At 24.6% G+C, this 12,414-nt stretch overlaps 2 protein-coding genes across 2 annotated transcripts; both read left to right on the forward strand.

The window, feature by feature from the left end:
- The first annotated feature begins 1,188 nt into the window (after positions 1-1,188).
- LOC112682337 lies at positions 1,189-4,038 on the forward strand. Its single transcript, XM_025552896.1, has 6 exons — positions 1,189-1,591; positions 2,228-2,468; positions 2,688-2,745; positions 2,915-3,115; positions 3,176-3,291; positions 3,356-4,038. The coding sequence occupies exons 2-6, from the start codon at positions 2,245-2,247 to the stop codon at positions 3,966-3,968; spliced, it is 1,212 nt and encodes a 403-aa protein (XP_025408681.1). The 5' UTR covers positions 1,189-1,591; positions 2,228-2,244; the 3' UTR covers positions 3,969-4,038.
- Positions 4,039-8,134: 4,096 nt separating this feature from the next.
- Positions 8,135-9,366, forward strand: LOC112682375 (histone H3.3). The gene is made up of 3 exons (XM_025552950.1): positions 8,135-8,286; positions 8,669-8,957; positions 9,151-9,366. The coding sequence occupies exons 2-3, from the start codon at positions 8,676-8,678 to the stop codon at positions 9,277-9,279; spliced, it is 411 nt and encodes a 136-aa protein (XP_025408735.1). The 5' UTR covers positions 8,135-8,286; positions 8,669-8,675; the 3' UTR covers positions 9,280-9,366.
- Positions 9,367-12,414: the final 3,048 nt, after the last annotated feature.

Raw genomic sequence — 12,414 nt, forward strand, 5'->3', positions numbered from 1 at the left:
TTCATTTATCAATGTTTTATAATATGTTTTTTGTTTAAATTGAAATGCAAAATAACAAGGATTTTGCTGTGATGTATTAAACTATTACTCATAATAATGTTTTACTCATTAATTTCATATTGTAATCTAACTGTATTTTCTTCATTATAAAGTCTTTGGAACATAATATATTCATAATAATTATTTATAAAAATATTTATATCTGCTTATATTTGAAGTACAATAATTTTAATTGCAACTACTAATAGATAATTTTCAAAATATGTAAGTACCATAGGTGGATATTTGGTTGAATTTTTGAGGGGGCTATAATAATGCAATGTAAAATAACTAGCAGGGGCTTCACCCTCTTTCACATGCACAAGTAAAACTTATTACTGTTAAAAATATAGATATGTTTAAATTGTATTAAAAAAAAAACACTAAATAACGTATATTTAAAATAATTTATATTTTATTTTAATGACAAATATCTATTTGTATCTGCAAAGATATTCAAAATATCTTAACTTTTTATATTTTTCAATACATAGTATTGAAAGATCGCTGAACCTATCTTGAACCAATAATGTCTTTGGCCAAATTTTTATTTTTTTTCATTTCACTGAAACTTCTTTCACAAGTAGCCCAACTAATTGGTATTGTTAATGCTATTGTAAATAGTTTTTTATAGTTTCTTATTTTAGGATTTTCAAAAAACCGAACAATTTTATAAAAACAAAGAATAACATTTCTAACAGTTTCGATTTTGGGAGGATAAGCCTCCTCAAGCTCACCCCTGATGTCCACCTTTGAAAAGTACATTAAAATAATAATATTGTGATAGGTAGTATTGGTTTAGCGTCAATAATGGACAAGGTGAAACAAAACAGGCGGAGAAGGTTAGGGTTTGCGATGAGACGAAAAGAAACAATAGCAGTAAGAGTGGTTATGAAAATTAATGTCAAAGGGAAAAGAAGAAAAGAAAGACCAAAAAGTAGATAGTTGGTTATAATTGAGAATGATATGAGGGCTTTTGGGGGTGTAGAAAATCGAGACAAGTGGAGGTTTAAGACAAGGGTGGCCGACTAAAAATAGTTGGAAGAAATGCGAGGGAAATCTTTAATTGTGGTTGTAACCACGCTATTATCTTTAACCGTGGTTGTGACTGATGGATTTAGTGATAATATGTTATCAAATATTCGAAGTAACTATTATAGAATAGATAAAATATAAATAACGTATAATAAATTTACATGGTTTTATATAACTATACTTAGTAGGTACAGATCTTGTAAGATATCTGCGATTATTCGTCTTTTAAATTACGACTATTAGACATTGGTAGGCAATATTTGAATCGAGTTGCTTTGCAACGTATAACTATCGAATTTTCTTTTGTTCATGTCTAAACATATTTTTATGCAAGTTAATATAATTTAATTAGTTCATTATAACTTATTAAATTTAATTATTGTTTTAATAAGTATATATCAGTTATTTAACTGTTACATGATAGTAAGGCTAACGGTTACTTTTAAGTTAAGAGGTTTGATAACTGTTTAACTTAAATTTTAATTTTTATGAAGCAAAAACTTATAACGTTGTAAGTGTAAGTAATTAATCAATAATTAAGATTATTTTGTAGAACCCTGAACTACGTATGATCAGTAACATATTCAATTTTAGATACATCTCTGGCTTATTCTGTAAAAAATCTATAGTATTTCTAATGGGTTTAAATACAAATTCCTTTCCAAAACTGCATTATGTAATACTTCTTTACAATTATAGAATATAGAAAGTCCTGAATTTACATTAAATTATCTGCAACATTCAATCTATAGACAAGTTATTGAATTTGGTACTAAAGACCTTTTTGATAGTTTTTTTTTTATTGGTTTAATAGAATTTGGATAATAAAATGCAAATTATAATTTTAAAAATAAGAACTATTATTAATAGTTTAAATATTAGTTATTGTGGCTTTTGTGTATTTTTATGATTATATAAATAATCATATTTAAAGAGACCCTCTTCATGTTTGAATATAATAAAAACTAATCAGAAAAAATGACATGCATCAAGTAATTTTAAGTGAAGAAGTATAATGTTGTCTCATAAACTAAAATTAAATACTATAATTAATAAAAAATTGAAAATATTTAGTTATTTTACTAATCTTAAAGTACTGAGTCATTAATGCTCTATATATCAATCTATTGTTCATACTATTTTAACTATCTAGGTTGCTGATCAGTAAACATGCATACTTGTGAGAAATGTAACAAGGAATTTACTCTCAAAAAAAATTTAAACAGGCACTTACTGAAAATACACAATTTAAAAGTATTGCCAATTAATAAATCTAAAGGTACACTTAAATGTTTACTATGTGAACTTTTTTTTGTTAAAAGAAGTTCACTAAGGCGACATGAACGGGATAAACATAAAATGAATCTAACACCATCATTACAGAAAAAAAAAATGTAAGTATATTGAAGATATATATTATAGTTTATTGATTATACTATTATTTTTGTTTTAATACAAACATCTTGTGATGTTAAAATCAAATGCTAAAAAAAAATGCATTTGTGTATTGATTTTCAAAACAATCATAATTAATAGTCAAAACTATTGTACTTATATATATATATATATATATAAACAATTTATTCACTGCAGTTTTTTTAAAAAAATTCCAGAACAAATAAGTGTGTAATATTTGAACCAAGCAATTTAGAAGATTATCCACAATTACAGGTATTGTATGTTTCAAATGAATTTTCTACAATGACTTTAATGCAGATTTTTTATCTCCTTATTCAAAATTCCAATTGAAGGTGTACTTTACTAAACTAACAATTTTATTAATTTCTTAATATATTTGTGTTATTTATTTTTAATATTAATGATCACATTTATTTTTCAGAAATTATTGCCTAGTGGTTTTATTTACAAAATTAATTATGTAGAAAGTCTAGGAAACGATAAATTAAAAACAAAATTTGAAATCCCTGATTGTTCAGAAAAAATGTTTATGAATTGGCTTTCAGAATTGTCTCAAAAGTCTCATGTCACTTACAGAGTTAAATCATATACCAAGTCACCTAGTCCTAAAATAATATTTAATGTAAGTATATATAGAAATATTAATTTTATTTTTATTTTTAAGATTATTGATATTTTTCAGAAAGTTTACAGATGTGAACATAATACATTTCCTAATAAATACTGTGATCCTCACCCAAAGCATACAGGATGCCCCTCCACTTTAACTGTACGAATAACAAAATGTAGTGAAGCTTTGTAAGTATAAGAAGTACATTTTTGAGTTTAAATTAATTAATACATTATTTCTTATTATTTTTAGATCTTTAAAAAGTACAATAGCTGACAACAATGTAATGATATTTTCTCTTAAGGTAATTGCGACACTTTATCATTGTCATAATCATATTTTATCAGAATCTGTAAAATTAAGTTTTACTCGAAAAGAAAAGCAAATAAATAAAAATAGAATAAAATTAATTAAGACTTTAATAAATGAAGAAGAAACAAAAAATAATGTAAATATAGTACACTCTAATGATTTCTTAAGTCTTAATACATCGAATAGTTTAGAAGAATCAATGAAGAACATTAAATACAATGAAAATATGACAGAAATGATTGAAGAAACTATTGTATTATATGAAAATGAAAATGTTGAACTATCTAAAGAATTTGATAATTATATTTTTGTTGAAAATTTGAATACTGAAAACTTATTACATAATGGTGATAATGAAAATGAATTAAATCAGCTATTATCTGATTTTGATCAAGCTAATCAAAGAATGTTGCAACAATTTGAATCAAATCCTAAATATTTTGTGTCGGCAATCAAAGCTTATACTTGTGCAATGAAGAACAGCTTAAGTTCTAAAGAGTCTTTATTAAATGCACTGCATTCTTTTGGAAATCTGTTACATGAAGGGTTCTAAGAAATTATTTTACTATCAAAAAATTATAATTAGTGATATAGTTAATACATTTATAATTTAGTATTATGCATGCACATTTATATGACTTTTTTTTAAGTTTGTTTACTATTAAGTTTTCAAATAAAAAATGATAGTGAAATATTAATTTTAACCTATACTATTATATTTAGTTCGCAAAATTATTTTTTAAATTCAGTAATAGTTAAAAATATATATATATTTAAACATTTGAAATTAAAATAATAGTTAAATTCGTTTTTTTTTTTTAATATAATTTCAATCACAATCTTATTATATTAAGAGTAATATAAATATAATGAATTAAATAAAAACATCTTTAATTTTAATTTCAATAATTTTTATTTCTTTCAAAAATATTTATATATATTATTATTGTTTTTACTTATAACTTCTTAAAAATAATTTTAAATAATATTAGTATTTTGATAATATACTTTGAAAGTAGTAATTATGTTACAGATTTTAATTGTAAACATTTAATATGTATATGTTCTATTACACTTGAATTACACTCAGAAAATATGATTTATAAATTTACAATTTAATTTAACCTTAAGAAACAAGTTCAAAAGCTTAATAAATTCCAATACTTAAACTGATAATATCGATTTATGAAGTGTGCAAGAATCATAAGTAAAAAAAATATGTATATTACCATTAATATTTGATACTTGATGAATCTTACAAGTGACCATAAATTAACCCAAAGCAGTCCAACCATTTGTAGTTGGTGGGGCAATTTACACTTTCATAAAAACATTGGAGGCCTCCAAAAATAAAAAATTTTACCACAATACCTACATAAGTACATAGTGAACTGAATTCAATCATATTTTTGGATGTTACTTATTATATGTATAACTAAATTTTATAGTATAAAACATAAAAATATACAATTGTATACAATATTGTAATAATATTATTGTAACTTTTTTTTATATAAGCCTTCTATGGAAGGAGTCCATAAAAAGGATTTAAGGGACGTGGGTGGAAGCACCTGACCTAACCTTTATTTAAAATAGCATATCAATTATATTAAATTGGTTAAAGTATCATAATTTAAATAATTTAACCATTAACTACTATAGAATAATATAGGGTTGCCATACGTCCCGGAAAACCGGGGTTATCACCGGTTTTGAACTTCGCGTCCCGGTGTCCAGAAAACATTTTTCGGGGTGTCCATATGTCCGGCTTAGACGTTAAGAGGAAATGTAACATTGTTTAATTTTTAATTTCAATCATTTTACCTCAAAGTACATTTTTAATCGTAATCGATCAACAATATATAATAAAAACATAATTTATAATTTACACATATAATATATACTTAATATATTTTATTTTACAAAATGTTTTTAAATATTTATTGTCGGCCATTAATGGTTCTCTTCAGTGGCGTATACATAACTTATGTTTGAGGCGGATCAGGGGATCATTTGCAAACAAATCATTATTTTTTTTTTTGTTATACGTTTGTAAAGCTCTCACTCTAAGAACATTATTTTGTAACATTTTAAAAAATGCCTAGGGGGAATCTGACCTCTACATCTCCCTTTGTATACGCCACTGGTCCTCTCAATATATTAAAGTTTTATAAAAAATATATTACTCAATCACAATACTGTGTTTGTGTTGTCCCGGTTTCACCTTATAAATTTATGACATCCCTAGTATAATAGTTTGATAAATTATATGAAAACCAAATATATTTACTATCACTATTCATATTTAATTAAATGTAATAGGCGATGGGGAATTCTGTATGATGATTCAATTAAACTACAATTATTAGCATTCAATTCAACTTCTGTTACACTAATACTGTTATAATATGAGCTTTATTGAAATATACTATTGTACTAACTGTGAGTAATATGTATTTTTGTACTAACTCATAATTATAATGTTTCTATTGCAAATATTTTTTTTCATATACACTTTTTATTTAATTTGAATTTTAAATTTGAAATGTTACTTTTGAACTTCTTAGATTAAGTGTATATAGATTATATACTGTAAATTATAGTAAAACAATAATATTAATCTATGTTATGTTTATTACTCTCAGAATTGTATTATATTATAGATAACAAATAAACTGTATGAAATGTATAAATAGCCTATGCTTATTGTTTATTTATCATGTTTTGAGATTTAGCCTCATAAAAAAAATGTTAATGAAGATATTAAATTAAAATTTATACAATATATATAATTAAAATTTAACTAATTAAATTAATATGGCATCTTAAATCCTATTTGATAAAACTTTTTATACTTATTATAAGTATTTAATGTTATTCCATATTAAAAATGTTGTATTTTAACTTGTTACGAAATAAGAAATAATTATTTTATCTGGTATAGTATAGATGGTGATGACACCATTATTGGCAACCTTACTTTATAGTCAATATATATTTAACAAATCACTTTTAAAAACTGATATCATTATAATATATTTGAAAATCTTTAAGTGTAACATAATATATAATGAACAACTTCTGAAGCTCATGCAGTGGCATCATTTCAGTTTTTTCTAGAGTAGGATAGTTGGCATGCATTTATTAAATTGCCGACTCATAAGCTCATTTTACCAAAGTGTCGATTAATTCATGGAATAAAGGGGCCATCAAACAAATTTTAAAATATAATTTATGTTTTGTGTATAGTTAATGTCTCATTATTCTAACATACAACATGTCAATAGCATTATAAAAAACATTTATTTTTTGATGATGAGTCAACTTTGAAATAGCTAACTCTAGATAAATGCCTCATATGGCCTCTCCCTCTATATAATTTCGCTGTGTCTATATAATACATGGTAAGAAGGCTATAAAGGTACTTTAAAGGAACTGTTGATTATTACTGAGCAACTTATAACTTAAATCATATGTTGCTATTTTTATAAATTAAAATAAATGATGGGTTAAAATGGTCTTTTTATACTATAAATACTTAGATTTATGTATACATTAAAAAATCATGTTATGCTCCAAAAAAAATGTTATTATACTATTTTAAATAGTCGAACATACAATATATGAACAATTGTACTGTCATTAATTCATATATAAAAAATTGAATTACCTTAATTATTATTTTCTATAATTTTTGAGAATTAATCATATCAATATAAAAAATGTTATATAAAAAGGATTTAACAAAGTAAATATACATTATTTTAATTTATCTAATACAAAAAAAATTACAATACATGATACTGAAATATGCATTCCATATGAAATAAAATCATAATATAATAAATATTGTATTAATAGCCTTAAAATGTCTCAAAATAATTGAAAAATATACTCTAAACACTTGTTTATGGTTAATATTCACATTTTCTGCTTACCTAACATCCTACACTAAAATTATAAAATTAAGAAAAATCGTAAAAATTCAATCACTGTTAATTAAGTAACCAATTAGTCAATCCATAGGGAAACTTGTTTTATTTAATAAATGATTACTATTTGAATATGTAATTTTCAATGTAAATATTGTTTAGTGATATTACTAGTTGTTAACACAACAAAATAAAATGATAAAATATTGGAACTAACAAATATTACTGATATTATATCAATATGAACGTAATCAAAACGTACATCCCTGACATTCCAATAATTTTAAGTATAATTCTCGAAAAAATAGTATTATTTAAAATAATGACGTAACTGCCTAAAGTTTCGATAAAGCGTGTTGAAATGCTCAGAATCCATACTCTTCAGATAGATAATTGATACGGACGTAATGACGTAACATAACGAATAAACAATCGATAAGTTATAGATTATATGATAAATGTTTTTCGTGTTCTCGTGATACTTATTAAATATTTAGATTTTTATTAGAATAATAAACCGATAATCATATGTTTTGATGGTTGCGGTCATGTATGTGAGCCGTTACAATTTCAAAAAATCAACTATTTTTCCAGTTTTGGCGCGTAAATTATGACCGTAACAACAAAACGCGGTAACGACGAATGTTGGCAATAATGTGCGCAGACCGTCCAATCGCAAGAACTGTTATTTACACCAACCGCGTAACTCGTTAGACCCGCGTGAAACCAATAGGATTCCTCGTTATGTTCACCCGTCGTCGATCAATGACGTCGTCCTGTCCGACCTCACAACCAAACAAACCGTCGCCATTGTGTAATTCTGTTAGTCTGTTGGCTGTGCATTGTTTTGATTCTGTCCTGACTCCAGTGACGTTATCCAGAAAATTGACGTTTTCGTTCAATAAATATCTAACAATTCGTTCATCATATATAATAAAAGTAAGTAAAAATCATCCGGTAACCGATGGTGGTGTTAGTTTTATTTGTACACCATTGACTTAACTCGTTTCACTCTCACTAAGTAACAAAATATTTGTTCTGATTCCCTATTCATTCCGTGTTTACCAGCATTCGTCTACGGCATGTTGTTCTTAAATTTTTTTTTTGCTATTTATTAACATTGAAACTCAACCAACTGGTTGTTTTAGTTGTCCTTCGATTTGGCGGGTTTTTAACAGACGCTCATAATTCAAGCTAATTATTGTAAGTCTTCGGACTAAGTGCCTGTGTAGTATTTTTACAAATCGTATGCTCTTTCGGTTGTCATAACCGTTTGTTATTCTCGTTGGTATTTCATTAAGTTTTTTGTTTATATCTACAGGTTAATTATGGCTCGTACTAAGCAAACTGCACGTAAATCCACCGGAGGAAAGGCTCCCCGTAAACAATTGGCAACTAAAGCCGCACGTAAAAGTGCACCATCAACTGGAGGAGTAAAGAAACCCCATCGTTATCGTCCAGGTACTGTGGCTCTTCGTGAAATTCGTCGTTATCAAAAATCTACTGAATTGTTGATCCGTAAATTACCATTTCAACGTTTGGTAAGAGAAATTGCACAAGATTTCAAGACAGATTTACGTTTCCAGAGTGCTGCCATTGGAGCTTTGCAGGTTTGTAGTTTGTATTTAATATTCTATATACTTAGCACTGTTTAAATTTTATTTTATGAATAATTATCGCCTAAATATTTTATTCAATTATTATTAACACTTCTTTTATTTATTTTATTATTTTTCATTAAATTAATGTTGAAATTATATAAATTTTAATTATATGTTGTTACCTAAATTATTTTATTTGTAGGAGGCCAGTGAAGCATACTTGGTTGGTTTGTTTGAAGATACTAACTTGTGCGCTATCCATGCAAAACGTGTCACCATTATGCCTAAGGATATTCAGTTAGCTAGACGCATCCGTGGTGAACGAGCTTAATTCGTCCCTCTACATTCCTCTCAATTGTAATTTTTTTTTTTTTTTTTCATTTGACATTTATCTGGGTTATTTATCTTTATACATCAATTTTTTTTTTAATGAAATAGTAATTACTATCAATATGTGTGTATGTGTGTAATATTAATTTGTAGTACATCTTAATTTTTTATATAATTAATTATAAATGAGTATTCATTTAAAAAAAAGTTTTGAGCGTTAATAGCTGGCAGCTTTTTAATTATCTATCATTATTTACACAATTTAGAATACAGATTGTAATTTAAGTTATCAACAATTTAATTTAGTATTATGACTATACTTAAAATACTTTGAATAAATAGGTATCTTAAGTAAATTGTAATGTGTAATATTTCATTAGTCTTACAATTTTTAACTTATATGATAGGCTTTTGTATTTTTAAACAAATAATAATATTGCTTAAGGTTTAAGTTTTCAAAACTTTAAAAACTTATCTAATTTTTTTTTCGTTTAAATAATTAAAATGCTTAGATGTATCCCTAATTATTTTATTCATACATATTAATTTTTGTTTATACATTTATTTAATGATTACAAATTCTTAGGTATCTGGGTAAGTTATTTTTAAACTTCCTTTGAAATGGTATACCATATTATTAAACTGTTGGTATTCTTTATTCATCTAAACTATGAATAAAGTAATGGCCACAAGTTTGCACTGCCAATCTATAAATAGTTCAAATAGCTTTATAGGGTTCTATTTCTGGAGAATGTTGTCTCGTATTTGTTTATGACCAACTATAAATTTAAATAATTAAGCAGCCATACATATGTATATAAGAAAACTATTGTAAATATAAAACTTAAATTAAAGACATTCTGTGTATTTTTCTCATGTACTATTTATCAAGATTAATATTTGTATTGAATTCTATATGGCAAATAGTTAAATATTTTGATAATATCAATTTTCTTTGTTGAAATGACACGACAAGATTTATTCAATTTGGTAAATAGTTTAGATATTATGTATGGATGCATGGTCATAGAACTCAATTTATAAAAGAAGAATCCTTGATTGTCATTATACTGTAAATAATTTGCAATTTCTATAATAACATAAATTGGTGAAAAGTTATACCAATTTATCTATAATGAATGAAGTATATTTAATGTAAAATATACTCATGTCCGAATGTTAATTATTTTTAAAATTAAATTGTTACTAATAAATATTTAATAAAAATTATAACTAAACAATTTATTGTATGGGTTTTAAACATAACAAAATTAATATAATTAGGTAATTGCTAAGAAAAAACCTTTTTATTTCATTACTATGACTCAATTTTAAAAGCTTTGATCTATATTAAGGATTTAACCAAAAATATATATTTCAAAGTTTATTACTAGTTTTATAATAAAATTGTAATAAAAAATCATTAAAAAATTCACATTAAAAGCTTCATTATAAGTTGCATAGATCTATATATATAGCATTGATTAAACATATATGTATATTAATGTATGTTTAATCAATGTATATAGTATCTTATAAAAAAAAACTATCAATTCTAAAATCATTAGCATTTATATTTTAAAAGCTGTTATAAATACCTTATTGAAATTGGCTGCAACTGTGGTGCATTTTTAATAATAATAATATGAAAAAAGGTAAATCAGTTTGTAACATTTAATGTGAATCGCATAAATGTTTATTAGGAATTACTTAACGGAATAATACAAATGATGTGTTAAAAAAAATAATGTATTGCTTGAGATTCCAGTTAGCATTAATAAGAATAAATTATTAGCTACTGGACCTGTAAAATATAAATTTAATTTTGTAATTGTAGGTTTATTATATTAAATAATTTATAATTTTTTGTGTCTAGTGGAATTTGTTTTATATTCTAAAAGAAAAATCTAAAATTTTCACGGAAAAAATTATTTTTATTCATTAAAAATGTATCCTATGTCATTACCAGGGGCAGTTCCTCAGAGGAGACTCAGACTGTCTCCTCTTAAAAAAAAAAAAAAAAACAGCTACTTTCATTATCAATAAATTATTAATGTAATTTAATTTAAATAATAACTATTTAAAAATGTGTAGAAATATTTTTATTGAAAATACTCGTGTTATAGCGTTTTCTATTTTTATTATTATAAATTTGAGGCCATTAAAAATAAAACCTATAAATAGTATAAAAAAATTTACCATTAAATTAAGTATTAAGTATAATTAATTTTCCAATAAAAGGGTTTTTCTTGTTCATTGTATGGAATTGATAATAAGTTTAATATTGTTTTATAATTTAAGTTCTTCCCAGAATATTTACTACGAGCCGCTAGTGGTTAATACATATTGTTACTATTAAGAAAAATAAAAACTTTTTATTCTATCTTGCAGCCTTGTGGTTGAAGAAATAATAACTATTCATCTGATCCAAATAATCTATGTTATTCATAAATTGCTACTTCACTACTTTTATAGGTTTTAATTTTTCTATAACATATTTATTTTCGATAAAACCATTTTTGGATTTTAATTGGTAATAATACCACAGAATAGATTAAATCTATTCTGTGGTAATACAAACCTGTGACAGTTTTTAAAATTTTTTCAATTGATGGGGTTCTTCTATTATCTTATAATATATAAAAACACAAAAATGTTTGACCCATTAATAATGTATTACTTAAAATTACATTCTTATATAAAGGAAAAAAAAACAACTTAGTCTTAAACACGAGTGTATAATAATTTACCCAGGCCTATATTTAAAAATTTGGCGCCCCTGGGCATATAATTTTTGTCCTCCCCCCCCCAAAAAAAAAAAAATAATAATAATATAACACTTATTATTTCGTTCATAATCGAGATTCTTTAATATTAAAATATAACTTATAAATGAAAATCGTTTAATACTCTTTTTAATTAACAAATTATAACATAATAAAACATACCATTTTCTTTTTTTTATTGTTTTATTTTTTTTTTCATTAGGTACATCAATTTTATAATTAGTTTTGCCATCCCTGAGAGTTGACGTCACCGGGCCTATTATTTAAATAATATGAAATCATACGTTAATACCCTAATACTAGGGTTGTCAAATTTCAAAATTCAAAATAGGGGACAAATAAAGGATAAT

This window comes from Sipha flava, unplaced genomic scaffold, assembly GCF_003268045.1.
Source record: "Sipha flava isolate LNK unplaced genomic scaffold, YSA_version1 202_pilon_pilon, whole genome shotgun sequence".
Lineage (NCBI taxonomy): Eukaryota > Metazoa > Arthropoda > Insecta > Hemiptera > Aphididae > Sipha > Sipha flava.